General features: G+C 41.7%; 1 protein-coding gene across 1 annotated transcript in view; it reads left to right on the top strand.

Annotated features, from left to right (window-relative positions):
• The window catches only part of TRUB1 (TruB pseudouridine synthase family member 1), a 29,912-nt gene extending 13,151 nt beyond the window's left edge, over nt 1–16,761 (top strand). The window contains exons 4-8 of the mRNA XM_084525740.1: nt 6,749–6,830; nt 12,143–12,215; nt 13,477–13,616; nt 14,778–14,834; nt 16,218–16,761. Coding sequence (XP_084381866.1) covers nt 6,749–6,830; nt 12,143–12,215; nt 13,477–13,616; nt 14,778–14,834; nt 16,218–16,432 — 567 coding nt within the window. The 3' untranslated portion in view covers nt 16,433–16,761. The remainder of the gene's footprint in view (nt 1–6,748; nt 6,831–12,142; nt 12,216–13,476; nt 13,617–14,777; nt 14,835–16,217) is intronic.
• Nucleotides 16,762–18,208: the final 1,447 nt, after the last annotated feature.

Here is an 18,208-nt window from a genome sequence, read left to right on the forward strand (position 1 = left end):
CCAGAGACCATCACTGGTTATGTACACTTGGTGTGGGTTTCTGATCTGTGAGTATCGCTGTACATTACTGATAATGAACTTCTTGTTCCCTGAATGTCTCAAGATGCTAACTTGAGATCAGTGTCAGTTTAAGAAAGCGTGGTCTTCCTCCTTACTTTGTTACAAGGAAAATGCTTACAAGAAAAGAAAGGCTAGGAGCTGCATGCATTCTGTTGGTTTTGATGTGTTTTGAGATTGTGTAGAAGGTGTTAGCAAAACTTGAAGTGGTGTCTGTGCGCTGAGAGAATGTTAAGCATGCACGGTGTAGGATGCGGGAATCAGGAAGGGCTGAACTGTTAGCTGGATAAAAATGGTCTTAATGTGCCCCCTCCATGTATGCACACTGGTGTCATCTTCAGTGACCTGTTGTTTCGAAACACAGTACATTTGTAACCTGTTTTTTACCCTAAAAAAAAAATCATAAAAAGAGGCTGATGTGAATATCTGTTCTTCCCTTACCTACCCAGTATCCCCAAAACACAGTTGTAGAAGAAGCTGTTAGATAGTATATATAGAAGCTTTCCTGCTGCAGTACCATTAATAAGCTGGCTTAACATGCTGTGTATTGCTTGAGTCTCTTTTATGTTAACCCCAGAGGCCTAATCTATTAATAGCTCAGCTTCATGCTCTATTAATATTCACACTTTTTTTTTTAAACTGTTGGAAATATCGAGTAGACTGCATCTATTGTGCTCCAGAAGCTCTTTCCTCCAAAAATGCGGAATATTTCAGGAGCATGCTGGAATATGCTTGCTTTCATGAGGTCAGTGTGGCCCTTTTTTCTCTTGACCTTTCTATAATTGTGTGTCTCTGTGCTAAACGTACAGGTCTGCCTTGCATTCATTAACTCATTCATTCAAAAAAAAAAAAACAAAAGCAAAAACCAAGCAAACAAACAAAAACGAAAACCCAAACCAAGGCTGCAAGATGGCAAGATTTTTTTTTTCCTAGTCAAAATCATAGGGGTGACAAAAAAGAAAAGATGTTAACAGGATTAAACTGGCCATTCTGCATGGTTTTCTGTAGTGCTTCTAGTAACATGGAGATGCTCGTAGCTCTGCATTTTAGAACTTACAGCATCTTAAGCTTAGCAGTGTCTTCAGATTCACTTAAAGGCTTTCAATTTTATCTATGCCTAAAGTCTTCCCACCCCCTGGAGGGACTGTCTTATCTCTGGGCAAAGAATTATGAATTGTCTTTAAACTGTTTCTCGGCTAGGAGATGGAGGTTGGCTTGGTTTATTTTGTCTGCTCTGTGGTGGAGGTGCTAGATGGCAGAATGAGGAAACAGGTGTTTAAAAACAAACAACACAACAAAAACAGGTGCTGAAGACAACATCTAAGGGCCAACTTGAGGTATTTTGCTGTGTGGTAGGTTCCACGAGCAGCAAGTGTCAGAAAGGTTTGCATAAATAGGCTGTGGTCTACAAGCAGCTGCTTCTGCACATCAGCCTCCATCCCCCCTTTGGCTATTGTGAGTCTGTGTTGCATTTACGAGTGACACAGGGCCATGGTGCCATCTGGGGTGACTTAGTGTTCCTGTTACTGTTGGGATTATTAGTATTATTTTTAATTTGTGTAGTTTTTCTCCCTCTCCTTCCTCTCCTCTAACACCAGAACTTAAATTTGCTGTTGTCTTTGGTTACTGCCTTGTGGCTTCTCTGAACTGCAGGTAAGGTATCTTTTGTGGGCTCCCCTGCTACAGGTGGTTCAAGTCCTTCGCTTTGAAAGTCCAGTCACCCTGTGCGCTTGAACTTCTTAAACAAGCTGACATAAGAGGTCAGAAAATCCTGTTAGCCCAAGAGTAAAGATCAGATAGTTCTTCAGCAATGACAGTACAATTACAGCATCCAGCAGTAAATAAAATTTAGTGCAGGCGTAGCACAAAGTCAGCTTTTTCTTTTGGGAGAAAAATGAATGGGAGAGGGAAGTTTTTTGTGTGTGTTAAGAGGACATGTTTGGTGTTTGTTAATTTTGAATTTGCTCCATCATAAAATATGGAGCTCCTCCCTAATCCTGCAGTCTTAATTTTTTCCCCATGCAACCTGCTTTTAAGAGATTAGGGCTCTTTGTTTTTAATATATTAGAATCTACTTACTGAGAGTGCTTTGTTTCGGAAAATAATTGAAACTATGGCAACCCTCTTGTTTTGTTTTTTTTTCCAGCTTATTTGTCTACCCCGTGTACCCGTCTGTTTGGGTGGATGATTAGCATGCGGGAGGCCATTGGTCACTGCTGATGCTACACAAACAGCAAGCACCAGTTATGTAACGCGTAAATCCGGAGCATCTTAGTCGTGCTTCAGAAATCATCGCATACAAACCGAATGCCAGTGTAAAGCTGAGAGCTGAAGGCTTCTTTGGCTGAAGTTTACAAAAATATAACTGCTTGCACCAGGCATACAGGTCGAATGGATTAGTCATGGGAGCAGTAATTCTAGTCAGTGTTTGCCTGCTGGGTGCTGCCTCCAATTTCTTTCAGGTTCCCTAGACCACTTTTTTTCATCATTATTTATTTATTTTTGTTGATTTTTTTTTTTGTGTGTGTTCTCTCAAACTTGTCAGCCCCATGCAGGCACCAGTTTGCATAAATTGACTTTCTATCAGCTGTGGCTTCTCTTCCCTGGCTTTCAGCCTCCTGCACAGGGGCTGGGATCTCTCCTTTCCTTTTACACTTCTGCATTCAGTTGCTGCTGTGATTAGAAAATGGGTCACCCTTGGGTGAACTCTTACGACCTGCCTCTTCCAGGGAGTCTGCTTTGCTGGGAACTTCTTGCAGTGGGAACCATCTTAAAATCTTCCTGACAGCTTCTAGTGACCTTATTTCATAATTACGTGTGCTGCTGTCTAGCTCCTCCAAAGCATTGCGTTTCCATGTTTGAAAAAAGCTTTTAAACATGCTATAATCTAAGATTTCAGCTATCTGGCTTCTTTCCAAACAAACAAACAACCAAAAAAACCCACACCACCCTTTGATACATTAACAATTAAAATCAAGAAGTTCCGTTCCCTGGTCTGTCTGGCACTTGCACTGATAAGTGGGGCAGACGTGCCTGGCAGGCAGCCCAGGGGCTTCAGCCCTGTGCAGCTAATGGCTTGCTGGCTGCAGGAGCCCTCAAGCAGGAGAGGATTCCTCCTCCTGCTCCTCCTCTTCCTCCTTTCTCCTCCCAGTGCACAGTTAAATATGTGCACTGACAAAGTCCTGTAATTTCTTTCTTTTTATGTTTATAGTTTCGTTCCCCTCCCACCCAGTATTAGGATTTCTCTTAAATTGGATTTGAAGTCAAAAAGGCAAATGATGCTTTTTCTCTTCCTAAAACATGATTGTGAGCATCATGTGTATTGACTGTGAGAATTTTGATTGTGCCTACAGTTGTGACTAAAACAAAATTTCTCTTCCCTTGATCTTTCAGGTGTACTGGAGGGTTTGTAATTTGTTTCTTAAGGGTTCCTGTGGTCCTGTTTTTCTCTGGTCCTGGCTTTTATGGCATGCCTTCCTGATCACAGGTGTGGTAGCAGCCATATGGCTACCAAAGCACTTCCCATCTTTCTGGTCTTGTTGGGGCTGCTCCCACCATGCATATCCCTGAGGCTGCAGGACGGTTTCCTCCTTATATCGTCAGGGATGGAGTGCAGTGCTCTGTCAACCTAAAGCACCTCGAGGTCAGCTCCTCACTAGTGTGAATGAAAGAGTTGCTTGTACTTGAGGGCTTCTGATCACTTTGCTGCCTCTTGTTGCAGTTGTCATAACATCAAGACAAATGTTTTCTAGGCAGCAGAGAGATTCGCCATTGCCTGAATGTTGTCTGAAGGTCTGCATCCCCTCGGGGTCACGCTGTTCTGACAGCTGGGAGGCTGCTTTGGGGCCATGCAGAACATCATCACAAGTTGAAATTAATGCAGGGTGCTTTAAGTTGTGACCGGGAGTGCTTCATTTTAACCTTGAATGTGCTACACTTGCATATCGAAGAGTCCCGTAGGGAAGCTGAGGTGCTGGTTTCAGTCCTTAAATGATTTGGGTCTTGGTCACTGGAGATAAGCAGGGGGCAGAGGTGTTGGGGCTGGCAGCTGGCAGACCGTTCTCTGACGAGCTGCTCGTACCGGGATGTTCCTGTCATGGTCTGGATCTGTTGGGCTTTTCCTGAGATACCTCCTGCCGTGGTTGTGTAGGTTGCAGTCAGTGTGGCTGTGAGCTGTTGCTGTCTCTGTTCTGCAGTGATTTGTACTTTGAGTACAGGAAGAATATTGCCAGATACGTTTTATAAAACTGGAAGAAAGAAATGATTGCCAACACAGGTGAGGAAAGGTCACCAAACACTTACTAAATGAGTCAGGATCTGTTGGGTGCTTCCCAGGGCAGTGCGAGGTAGAGGCTGAGGAGAGTTAATGCTGAATTTGGACACAAAATAAGAGGCACAACAGATTAAATTGAGACTCTCATCTTCTACAAGCTCTGGGTCCCGGACACTAAACAGGGGAAGTAAATCCTACTACGTGCCCAGTAGGAATTACGCTGTATAATTGTAGGTATCCAAGGGCACTTCAGAGACCGATCTGTAAACCAACTGTAATTCTTGCTGCCCTGTTACAGCCTTCTTGGTGGATTATTGCGGTTCTGTCTCGAGTCTGCTTTTGTGACTCTTTAAAGGCTTCTCTAAGGAATGGCAATTTGTAACCAATTTTTAAGGATTTTCTTTCGGGATGGCTTTTTAAAGATGGCTTTATGTTTTCTTTTTGCAGAAACTAAAGAGCCAGTCGGGTCTGGAGCTCTGGGTTGTGTAGTTCCTCCAGTTTGTGTTTACATATGAACACGTGATATTATCTCTCCCTTGCAGGGAGGTCAAATAAAGCTTGTCATTAGAATGGACAGCCTGAAGCAGCATAGCCAAAAACAGAATTAAGACTAAGAACTGCATTCAAACTGAAGTGTCTGACTTGAAGGGATTTGAAGTTTTCAGTTTTCAAGTTTTACTGAACTGCTAAGACCGTTCATCATGTTGGAATTAAGATCTACTCACGTTTTTTATTAACCTCTAGAAATAACTGCTGAATAGTGTCTCTTTCTAACTGGGCTATTAAAAGTTAAGAACTAGATCATTAAATGTCTCGGAGAGCAAGCAATTTTATGGTCCTAAAAGCAGATGATGTACTGCAAAGTTGATATAAATATTTATTGTGGAGCAGCCTTCATCCATTCCTTCCTGTTCTTTGCTATGTTTCCCAGAAGAAAGTAAACTTAAAAAAAAAAATAAAAATATTTTTTTTAATGCCTAATTTTGCAGCATATTACTGCAGGAAAAAAAAAGTTTGCTTACCACATTAAGGCTATAGCTATTTTTATATTGAAGTTTGCACTCCGCTGCCTTTTGTCCAACTATTTCTGCTGTTCCCATTTCATGGCAGTTGCTTGAAGAAATGCATTCAAGTGGCAGGTTGTCACACAGAGCAAAATCAAGACAGGTCTTAGGAGTCCCTTTCTGTAGACGTGATTTATATTCGTACACTGTTATTACTTGAGCTTGTTTATTCTTTCCAAGTACATGAAAAAGGATGAATTGCATCAAAGAGTAAAATGTGAGTGCTGATGTGTGCTTGGATGCATTCCAGTGAGTTTGGTCAACCAGCTTCAGGCAGGTGCATCTTTTCATGACTGGATTCAAATTTTTATTAACTCGATTGGGAAGAAGTTAATTGAAGCCTTAACAGGGAGTTAGGTGCATGGACCGCCTTGATTGTTCTCTTCTAGGCTATCGAAATGGGGATAGGGCTGAGTGAAATGTAAGGAAGAAGGATAGGCAGTAGTTCAAAGCACGGACCTTCAGGTACGAAAAGATCTCCAAACTTAACCCAAACTCATTGTACAGAGTGAGTCTCATGGGCAGCTGGTTCATGGGAAGCTTTTTGTCAGCTTCGGCAGGTTCTGCCTTATTCCTGTAGCCTGGCAGAACTTGGGGTGAAAGTGTGGAAAAGGAGAACACAGGTGAAATGCAACACAGACAAGAGCCGCTGGCCTGGGAACACGCTAATTCCTTCTTGCAAGCTACAAACACACATTCTGGAGAGTTCTTTTGACAAATAACTGTTTAAGGGAAAGCCCTGAGAGGGAAATATCCTGCGATCCCATGACAAGCAGAGATGTCACCCAGTGGCCTCGCACTCCATGTGCTAGTCACGATGTCTGCACCGGCTTCCAGATGTTCACAGCTCCTCTAGCTGTAGGCTATTGTGTGTCACTGCGTTTCACGGCTGAGCTGTTGCAATGCTTTGCTTTGGAAGTGGGTGTTTTGCTTTCACAAGTCAAGTTCTTTGTGTTTGTTTTTTTTGTTTTGTTTGTTTGTTTTTTAAGATTGTAAAGAAACAGAAAACCTGCATGAAAGGTGCTCTGTGTGCCTTGCTTAAACAGTGGCTTATGACACCCCCCAGGGACTTGGATCTTTAACACTATTTTCTTTATGGTAGTGATGTATTTATAGGAAAAATCAGATTACTTTATTCTTCCTTGGGCTTCTAAAAGTCATAGGTCCATGTAATGCAGGATTTAATTTCTTTTGAGCTCCCAGTCTTATCGTTGTTACTTTGGCTTACTCACAGTTAGTGTTCTTCCAGGTCTCGTTTGGAGTCCTTGTTGTTTTGAAGTCATTTAAAAACCAAAACCAGTCCAAATGAACACAAGAAAAGCTGGCTCACTAATCTCTCTCTTTTCGTTCCCAGAAGTACACTGCCATTGGACTGCTGGGCAAAGCCACTGATACGTTGGATGCTACAGGAAAAGTAACTGAAGAAAAACCTTATGGTAATCATAAATGAATCAATATGCTTGATGTGATTTGAAGGCATAAACGGTCTCTATCTGAGAAAAGTGGAAAAGATATTTGAGACTGTGTGGATTAAATTTAAACATGAAATCAAACTAAGATTATTTCATCTTCAACTTCAGTGCTCATATAATTCAGTCCAGATTCATGCAATTCTGCCCAGTGCAAGTGTTCATTTCTGTTGGGGGGAAAAAAACAAAGCAGACACTAGACTGGGGGGAGAAAATAGAATTGGGCAGGACTGTGTCGTCTTAAATCTTTAACAGGCTGACAAATGGCATGCTGTGTCCGGTAAAATTTTCATCTTACAGTGTGTAGTCTCATGAATGCTCTTTTAGTAACACCCTTCAAGGCCAGTGGAGGAATAAAGAGCACTTAGATCTTCCCTCCAGGATGTCTGGTTAACTACAGACTGCTCGGTGCAAAATGACGATGGCATAAACTACCCTCTGCATATATTCACCTACTAAATCTTGCTCTTGCTTGCAGTTTCTGTCCTAATAAAGGAAATGTTCTGACCCGCAGAGCATAGTGTAAGGGTTTAAGGTTTCTGCTTAATCCTGACTGTGCAACTGTGTCGGAGTGGACGTGCCACACTACCTGGGCTGTCTTAGAAACAGCGTGGGGCTAAACAGGGACACACCAAATGCGTTTGCCATGAGTTCTTTCTCAACCTTGGGGGAAAAAAAAGCAATAGGTAACCGGTTGCTTAGCAACTCGTATAGGTCCCACACTGTTTGTGGTACCTAGTTATAAGCAGATGAAGTAAATTATCTTTTTTTTTTTTTAATAGCATGATGAAAAGGTAGCCTGGGTTCCACTCCTTTCTTTTGTAGCCCTTCTTTTTGCATGAGGCAGGCAAGGATGAGTTTCTTGTGCACCTTTAACCTGATGGGTCATTGTAAATTGTATTTACTAGGCAGTGCTATTCAGAGATGTTGAATCACTTGCTTCTGCCTCAGGATCTAGTTCTAAGTTTCTCTCTAAGCTTCTAAAGGACAAACTATCCAGGTGGTATTAGAATTGCTGATAGCCAACATTTGCTGATGCTGGTGGACGCTTCCCTAGTCCTTGTATACCTGTCAAAGTGGAGTGCTGTGGGTGCACTGAGTGTTCATTTCAAATAGATGAAATTCCCATAGTCAAATTAGAAAAAATAATTTTCATGAAACTTTATTCTTGCTTTTTAATTGTGTATTGCTTATGGCAGACAGAATTTACAGGGTTTTCATGAGCATTTCTTCCACTGGCAGCTTCTGTTACACTAGCTTCCTACCCCTGCACCACCTCTTCTGTTAGGGTGCTTTAGGTTTTTGTTATGCTGTATAGCAAGTAAGCTTGGGGAACTGATTTGGGTTAAAAATAACCACGTTTTTGAGGTGCTTATCCTTTAAAAACTGAGATCAATCCCACTCATCATGCAGTTTCATGAAGGGAAGTAATGGCATTTCTGGGGCAGTGCAGTACTGGGTAGGGGACAAAGCTTCCTTTTGCTGAAGATGACTGCTGAAAGGAGTTCTCGTCAAATTGGCCTCAGTAACTTTCCATATTGCTGCAAATCAGAGTTGAATTCCTCATAAAGAAGGATGAGAGAATGTGTACCCCTTCTCTTTCTGCATGCTAGCTATGTATTTTATATTTTCTTCCTTCCTCATCTTCCATAAACCCAGTATTTCTGTTCTTATCCAGTGCCTTCTCCAAAGCAGCTTGGCTTTCTGGGTGGCACACCAATTCCTAATCTTAATTGCTGCTCCAGGAACATACACAGCAGGTTTTTCAAACGAATTTCAGCTTTTCTTGACAACTAGAGGGGTCCTGGGAGATGGTGAGCATCTGCTAGGGAATACAAATCCTGCAATACCAGCAGAATCCGGGGCTGGGACTTAATGCAGGGAGAGGGCAGTAAAGCAGCCTGCAAGATGTTTAAAACTCCTCTTGAATGACTCCACTGAACCCCAAGGGTAAAGTGCCTGAACAAAGTTTCCTGCTGTAAGAAAGTGTTAGGTTTTAGTCCTCAAGGTGTCTCTGGACAGCACTTTGGAAAGCAAACTGTTGTGAAATAGCCTTGCTCACAACCAAAGGATGTGTTGAAGAGAACTGCTTGGGTTTAACCCCTCCTGAACCTCTGAGAGTTTTTGTTTCTTTCTTAGCAGAGAAAGAACTTGTATTTCTACGTGAGATTTACTTAGGGCATTGTACGGCTCCCAGGCTATTGGATGCTGACTTTGGAAGCACCGAGGATTTAATGTTCCTCTGAAGTTTTCTGAGGATGTTAACGCTTGCAGCCCTTCTGCAACTACTCACAGGAATGTGCGTTCTGAAGCCCACTTCCTCCCAGCTGCTCAGAGACTGCATCCAGACGTGGAGCACAGAATTTCTCAGGATTTTCTAAAAGGTTCTGCTGATTCTGTGAAAACGTGTTTAATAGAGCTACCTGAATAATTTATAAATAAATAAATAAAAGTAGTCCTTGCAGCTTTCTGCTTGTCTGTTACAGACAATTGCTGCCAGACTGAGCTGAGGCCACTTGCTGTAGTTCCCTTGGACTGTCACAGTTAATTATTATGATCTTGCGGTCTGTTCTGGTATCGCTTGTTAGAAAGCACAGGGCAAGATCACCCTTCAGTGGAGGCTTCTTGAGGCTGTGGCACAGCTGGCGCCTTTTGGTTTGGGAACTTATTTCCCTTCCTTTATGATTGCAGCAGGAAAATTGGTCAACAGTTATCAGTGTTTAGAAGTATAACTGTTGAAAATGTTCATCCTAGAAGCTGAAAACATCATTCTAAATGTTTTAGAAGCCTTCAAGACCAGAAGCTTTGGGTGCTTTGGGGTGCTGGTAGAATTGTAGGGAACGGTCCACTGGAAGAAGCACGGCCTGTGCAGACATCATAGAACCCACCGTCAGTCTAAAGGCTTATGAAGAAATTTAGAAAACAGTCTGAAATAAAGGTATTTCAAATAGTGTGCACACAGAGCAGCTGCAGTCATCTTGTTTGAAGCTAGGGCTGTCTTTACTCCTGGGACGGCTCTCCCTGAAAGGGCAGAGAGATGCAGTTTAAGCCCAGCTTCTAGCAAAACTTAGCATTTGCAATTAGGTTACTGAGGAGAGTAGTCTAGTTCTCGGTAGCGAGGGTGATTGGGATCTGTGACAAATAAGTCCTACAGAAACCTCTCTGGCCCTTGCTCTCAGGGAGCAGAGGATGGGGAGAGAACGTTTTGGAGCAGCTGAAACCATTTAGCCTTTGTGAACGTGTTCATCTTCCCTGCTTGATGGAGGGTTGTGAGCAAATGCTGCTCTGAACTTGCTGCCAAGGCAGGCTGTTAACCTACTAAACCCGAGCCCACAGCCAGGGGAGGGAGACCTGCGGGCACGGGGCCAGAAGGGAGATGGCTCTGCTGGGCAGGACTGGGGGAGCTGAACGGCAGCGAAGGAGCTGGCTCACAGCGTGGGCTGTGTGCTCTGCGGAGACATGAGTCCAGACTGGTGCCTGGGACAAATACACAATTTAGACATAGTGAAAGTGTTTGCTTGGGACTGGATTAATGGGGCATTCTTTTTCGTCGGAGAGCTGGGCGAAAGCTGCACCAGCTTGCTGTAGGAGAGAGCAAGAATCCAGTACAACCCACTGACACAAAGGCAGTGCACATGGGAAGGAAAAAAAAAAAAAATGTTTTGAGATTTTCAGAATTTAATACTGACCAGATTGTGCTATGATGCATCGCAGAAGACAAATATGATTTATCCTGTATCTTAGCAAACTCATCTATAAATATTTACTTTGATAACACGCTGCACAGCTTTGTTAATGGCTTAATGCATCATTCCTCACATGGGGATTTTTTTTTTCCCCTTAGATGTTAAATACTAAATTCTAGCCTGAAACAGCCTGGGTTTTGCAAGAAGGCAGACCAGGATCATGGGCATGGAGCTGAGTCAAGCTAATTTTTCTGTGTAATTTTGATGTGATGCATTGCTAAACTACAGCAATGCTATCAGATTTGCACAGCCATTTAAGAACCTCTTCAGAAGATGATCCAGGCTTACTGTGCAAACAATTTTGTCATTCCTACCCCATGTTCTGCTGTGCATTGTTCTTTCTCAGTATCCCTGACTGACCCGTGTGCCTTGCAACCTTGCAGTTAGTAACGCTTCAGGGCAGCATGTGCTCCTAAGGCTGCAAAATGTGCTTGGCCAAAATGAGGTGCCACATTGCCATCTTCAGAAGTTGCAGTGGAAAGAAAACTCTTCCTTCTTATTTACAGCATGAAGTACAGCTGTTCTGTAAGGGCTGCAAGCACAGGTCTTCTCCAAAACATAATGAAGGGGCAATAAATAATTTAATTTTATTTATGTTCAGGGATGCTGTTGACTTCATGCGACACTAATAACATCATAGAATTATAGAATCGCTTAGGTTGGAAAAGACCTCCAAGATCACCAAGTCCAACCATTAGCCTAGTACTGCCAAGTCTACCACTAGAATATAGCTTAGGAGGCACATGACTAGTTACTGAAGGGCATTTTGATTACGGAACTTATGTTTGTACTCTAAACAAATTAGGGATGAACGTCATCCCTGTTGCTAGTATTTCAAAGGACCAGTGCAACCAGCTACTTCAGTTATAGCCTTCTAATAAAAGTGGGGCAGGTTTGCAAGTGTACTCGAGAGTAGATTTCCTAAAGCAGTTACTTTCTTTTCCAGGATTTCTTCAGTAAAATTGCCTTACTTAATATGTAACCATGCCTTTGTGAGCATCTGCAGGTTAGATGTTTGATGGAGGAATTTAGTATGTTGTTCCAGATGTAGTCTTTCTTCAATAGGAAAAAAAAAATGCAGTGTTTTTTCACTAGTAACCTGTTGGAATTTTCCCATGAGTACAGTTATGTACTCTTAAGAGTAGTTGTCAATGTAAGATGAGCATTTTATTCTTCTTAGCCCTTTAACACAGATTAGACTAGGACAAGTTTTGTAGTTTTGCCTGGTTTCCAAGAAAAATGAATTTGTAGTCCCGAGGGAGGAAAAGTTGCAAAGCAGAACAGTGTGTGTAGGGACTTGTGCCCTTCTGAAAGCGGCCAGACTGTCTTAATCACCTTGGACTGTTTGTTCCATTCTTCTTGTGATAATTCACACTCCTACCTACATTCTGTTTTTTATCGCTGGCATTTTTCATCCAATCTAAATTCAGACAAGAGGGACCACTTCTTTGTATCTGATTACGGAACGTGATCAGTTCCATTGGTGCCACGTGAATAACCGATGCTAACATAGTTGTTGTTTTCTTTCTACAGACCAGGTAACAAAAAGAGATCTTGAAAATGTGCTGCAGAAGTTTACAGGGGACATCATGCAAGTTCCTCCGCTGTAAGTTCCACAATGTTCAGAACTCTCAGGAGCAGTGTTCAGCTCTCAGGACTTGCCAACAGGACTCAGTTCTGTTGGAAAAAAAAAATAGTCATGTTGTGACAAGAGGGTAGAGGCAAGGCAGACCTAGGAGTTTAACATTTGGAGCTGAAGGTCATGCTGATTTGAACATCAAGCACAAATGGTGACCTGGAGCCTGTTTTGCTGGTGAATATAAAGCAGAGTAACAGTCCTAAGCAGCTTTTGCAGGGCTTGGATTGTTCTGTCCTGTCTTACAATTAAAAGGGAAAGCCTCAAGGCTTTAATTTTGTTTATGGGGTAGGGGTAGGCTTAATGACATCAGCATGGAAGTTCCTTTAACGCCTGTAAATTAGTTTTCTGAAAACTTAGAGTATGAATAAATTGTTAGTGATTTAAGCTTCCATAGTTTAACAAATTTCTTCCAGTCAGGTGAGCCATGGTAACTGGCAATATGCAAGTGCTTAGCTTGTGACAGATGGCTTTTCTGGTGATTTAAGCTAACATGCTTTCCTTTGCATTTGCAATGGATCGGTTACTGTGGTTCCGCTGCGAGCCCTGTAAGGTCAGCCGTTCAGTAGGTGTTCTGTTTGTGTGACCTTTTCAAATTACCCTCCGGTAATTTGAGCAAGATCTTTTTTGATTTTTCTATAGTCGTCTTTTCTTCAGGGCCAGAGTTGGAACTTTGATGAAGTGTCATGTTATCACTGAATTCTTTATTTATTTTACGTTAAGTTCCATAGTGGAACAAGGCTCTGTAACTTGGCAGTTGCTGTTCAGGAAAATCCCTGGTCTCCGTTGAGTAAAGGTGCAAGGCAGAGTTACAGGCATTGCCCGAGCTATGCCCAGTGCTCACCCCACCACAGTACTGAAACAGAGTGTGTCCTGCAGGCTTCTGAGGGGCAGAATGAGAAAGGCTGCTGCAAGTCTTGTACCCTTTGTAGAAACCCTTAGTTTTCATAAACTAGAAATTGAGTGATGAAACACTTTTAAATCCATGCAGCAAGAGTTAATTTGAGGACTGTTTCTTGTTTTCCCGTTTACATAGCTACTGGTGAATGAGATTATTCTGTGTCCAGGAGATTTCAGAAGCACTTGCTAGGTTTTATTTTTTGTACGTGAGCATTTGGAGAGGATTAGAAGGGTAAAATGGATGCTGTTGTACAATATTAACAGGATCTGGAGGATGGGAAGCTTGTTCTGTTACAACAGTGTAACGCATTTTCATGCTCTATCTGATCAGCTATTCTGCTTTGAAGAAGGATGGAGAAAGGCTATCAACTCTGGTGAAGAGAGGAGAAGCAGTTGAAGCAAAGCCAGCTCGGCCAGTAAGAGTATACAGCCTCTCTCTCCAACAGTTCCAGCCACCACTGTTCACACTGGGTAAGGGCCAAAGATTATTATATAGAGCGACGCTCCCAGTTTGTTAGTGCTTATTTACACTCAGAATGAGACTAAGATATAGAAATGGGTTTCATTTCCCTCAGCTACTTATTTTAGTGTGAGCCTGCGTGCGCAGACTTTCACTTTGCAGTAAAAGCACCATATTTTGGTTTTAAGTTAAGCTGATTATATGTAATCTTCCTGTGAGGGAAAATTCTGAGAGGCTGGCCAGGAGATTACTTGCATCTGTCCATGATTTTGCAGCCTCCAGCTCACTACTCCTTTCTCAGGTCTCCTTACTTCCCCTGACCCATTCCTTTGCCCCAGTGCCCAGACTGCTGGCATCTTAATTCATCAAGGGCCACCATCAGTTACTGTCAGACCTCTTTCTAGGTTGCAGAGACAGGATCCTACCCTTCTGTCATACATGAAAAAGCCTGGGTAGTACATTAAGAAGCACCTTAATAAATAAACCAAAGATACCATTGTAAATATTTGATGCAGGTGAGGTCAGGATAATCTTTTGCATTGAGGAAGTATCTGCTTGACCTGTAGTCCTCTGGTGGACCAGATGTTAGATGATGAGCAGGTATGAACGACAGAACTTGGTGCTGTGTTACTTGGGGCCTTGCTTTATGGGTGACTTGCAGCTGATCGCTGGCAGAGGGAGAAGGGAAGGGTTGAGAGAACAGGGAAAGTTAAAGGTGAATTTTAAAATGTCAGCAGCTTTTATTGGAGCTTCTTATGTGCAGTATCTTAAAAAACAAACAAACAAAAAAAAAACCAAAACCAAAAACAAAAAAACATTGATAGTTTAGGCTATTCTGGAAATAATTTGGTTTCATCATTAGAAATACAAAACAACCATCTGAAACCTTTAAAATGAATAGAACTGAAGCATTTATTAACATACCACGGCAAGTACTTAATTTCTAGTGAGTTAGTTCCGTTGCCATTGTATTTGCCTTCCCTCCTATCTTGGCTTAGCAATCTCACCCGCACATATGTTACAGGATGAATAATTGATGTTGCATCCTATAAATATTTTATCACTGGGTTGTTTGCTTAGTGCATTTTTACATTTGTTTGGGAGCATGGTCTCTATGTAAAGTAGATTTCACATTGTGCTGGCAGTTTACCATGTCACTATTAACATTCCAGATGTTGAATGCGGTGGTGGCTTTTATGTCAGGAGCCTGGTCAGCGACATTGGCAAAGGTAGGCATGAAAAAAAAAGTGATGGTTTAAGGAATGAAAGTGTCTGCTTATAGAAAAATCTTGCCATGTTTTATATCTCTAGCCACCAGACTTCCGTGCTATTTTGCAGATTGGTACTGCTATCACTTGCTTTTATATACTAGGGTATTTTCCTTGGGAGTATGAGGGAATGAAGGCTAAATAATTGCTGGAGGACCCTGGGGGCTGGGGGATAAAAATGGAGCAAGGAATAGCACTGAGCAAGAAAATGCAAGGCAAGGTGGGAATTTTTTTTTCTCTCCTCCATATGTTAAAGCTAACTCAGATTAAGGGTGAGAAGAGGCAGAAGAAAGACACTGTCTTTTTAAACATTATTCATCACATTTTGAAAACAGATTGCACAGAACATTACCATGCACATAATAAACCCTATCTCCTGGAAAGACTTCTTCGTTTGTGATGATTTTTCTAGTGTTTTCTTTCTCCTTTCCTTTTACTGTGAATGGTGTTGCTTTCCCACAGAGTTATTTGTCTTGTGCCCTATATCTATCAAACTGCATGATGGAGAACAGATAGGCCATTTCAATTTTTTTAAGTGATACATTTGCAGATCAAGAAACCAAGTGATGTGGGAGAGCCCTATGAATTTCAATGTTGTTATTTGTACTTAGGCAAGTCAGAGATTCTCCTTTTGCAGTCTTCTGAGCATACTGGGTTGTGTTCAGTCCTTTAAAGACAAACCAAGATAAAGTCTCTAGCCAGCTGGCTCTTTTTCAGAGTATGAAATGCAGTAAAAATCCTCCTGCATCTGCAAGTATGGACAAGAATATTTTAGTACACCTGTGCACTTTCAAGTCAGTTCCAGTTGCTGACAAACAAAAGGGGTTATCTTTTGTAACCCCTCATTACGTAATTCTGTCCTACTTGTATTTAACCCATCGTAGCATTTGTTTATATTTTGAATTTTTCCTTATCCTAGTTTATATTATCCTGATGAGTGGCACAGGATAAAAATGTTGAAAAACACGGACAAATGCTTTTCCAAAAAGCATGGAAAATAGCACATGGTCTTCTAAGTCACTTGAATGTTCTGTACAGAATGTTCTGCTTTTATTTTATGTCATTATTTCTCTCTCATCATTCTGATTTAAATCTGGAAAACCTCCTGACAACTTCCTGTCAGATTTTGAACTCTTACTGCAGTGGAGATCTACTGAAATCAAAGGAATTCCTCGCCTCAGACTTAAGAAGATGTAAATGAGTGTTGAATCTCCACAAACTGCCTTTTCAAGCTAAGCAGAATAATGTAGAAGGCTACATATAAAAGTACATATAAAAGTACATTGCAAATAGTTAAATTTGACCGTGCACTTCTTCTAAAGTCTCTTTTCTTCTGTACTGTAGAACTCTCTACCTGTGCCAGCATGCAGGAGCTGACCCGAACCAAACACGGGCCATTTACGCTAGAGGAGCATGCACTTCATGAAGACAAATGGACAATTGATGAAATTGCGCGATCCTTAGAGCATTGCATGTCTCTTCTCCCAGGAGAACCATCTCATAAAAAATTTAAGACAGAGCATCCTGAAGAAACTGCTGTGAGCTGTGAAGATAAGTAATAAGTTAGGTCAAGGAAAAAGACTGAATGATTGAGACATTTTAAGATTGGATTGGGATTGTCTTGCCTTTTGTGTAAATTTACAGGTCTGTATTGGGACAAACTGCAGTGCAAGAAAAATGGTTCTTCTGTTTTCTGGGGCTAGAACATTCACTGAAAATATCCAGTGCTTGCTGTTTTCTGATCTGTTTATTTCCCTTGTAACATGCTGTAAATTGGTCTGCCACTGAAGTCAAGTCTTCATAAACTTTTAAAGAACCTATGGGGTGTAATATAACTGTTGTTAATAATTCCTCAATAAAAAAATATATGTCCTTAGGATTTGCTAAATGTGGTCCAAAGAAAAATCTTTTTCTTTTTTCCTCCTTTATAGCTGCTAATCAAACGCTGAAGTACCATGGTGATAAGACTTTGATAGCTTAAAGGGTACAAGAATGTGGAGTGACAATTTGTTTTCTTGCAATCCATTTCAGAAGTGCCCACTTACTGCGGTTTCTGCTATGCTGATTGTTCTTTCAGTCAAATGTTCCTCAGAATGCATTAAACCTAGATGTTGATGTTTTAGGCTGGGTCTGCAATAGCAGTGTAAGTAGCTTACAAGTTTAAAGAGTCCATAAAGGTAACTGGTAACTAGTGCTATGAAAGATGCAGTCATCATTACAGGTGTGTATATTCTGTTCTGGTATGATGTCCTGATTGGTGATGATCTGTCATTTAAAGTGTAGCTAACAGTTATGTCCTCATTGGGCTTGTAAATTCCAGTTTACTTCTGCTGCGTGTTGCTTGTATTGCGTGAGCTGTCTCCTGTTTATCAGGTGCTGCTGTGCTTCTGGGGTCTGGCTGGTTTGGTGCTGACCAGAAGCTGGGTGGACAACAGTGGGATCCACCACAAAGGATCTTTGCTGAAACCATGTTAGCTCAGTGGGACACTGAGGGCCTGTTCCGCAGTTCGTTTGTTCAACAGAATCTGATTGCACTGATTGTTTCTCAGCACTGCTTCCCTTGGGGTTTCCAAAATGGCTAAAAGACGGGGGTGTTTGAGAGTGCTAAAAAGCACCCTAGTGGTTTCGATCTGTGCAATGGACTATCCTAACAGGACTTCCATATGTGTCCCCAGTCGACAAGTTAGTGGCAGGTCTACTTCCCTCTTGTCATAACGTGGAACAAGAGAAATAATTTAAAGATGTGAGTAAAACCTGAGAGAAAGCCCTGCGTTTGAAAGTGCCACTGAAATGTCATCAAAGAGGAATGGACCGGCTGCTGTTCTGCACTGCTGCTGGACAAGTGGGCGGCTGTGGCTTTGTACCACTCCCACGCCTTCAGTTTGTAGTTCTGGAGTACGGAGACTCGATTCTCTTCCTCTGAGTGACTGAATGCTGTGAAGCCAACAGGCTGTGGTTAGATCTTGTTGGGTGTATCTTTTACAATGACATGAAAATTTGATTTAATGACTCCATGTTAATTGCCTTGCTCCTTTCCATGGTAAGTTATCTTGCTAGCTAATTACTTCTATTGTTGCAAAGAAGTTGCGTTTTATTCCCAGTTAGAATCTCCACACCCTGCATTTTATGTCTTTATCTACACCTTACGTAAAGCAGCTTGCTCTGTGTGCTGGTATTATGTGAAATGATCAAGTTCCAACTTTGCTTTCAGCTTCAGAAAAGAAATAAATACCCCGAAGTTTCTTATTGCAGGATGCCTTTCCAGACAGCAGTATATTTTATTTGTTTTCTATAAAATAAGAAACTGAAGTATATGCAAGATTAATGAAGCCCTC

The sequence above is a fragment of the Aythya ferina genome (assembly GCF_964211825.1).
Source record: "Aythya ferina genome assembly, chromosome: 7".
Taxonomy (NCBI): domain Eukaryota; kingdom Metazoa; phylum Chordata; class Aves; order Anseriformes; family Anatidae; genus Aythya; species Aythya ferina.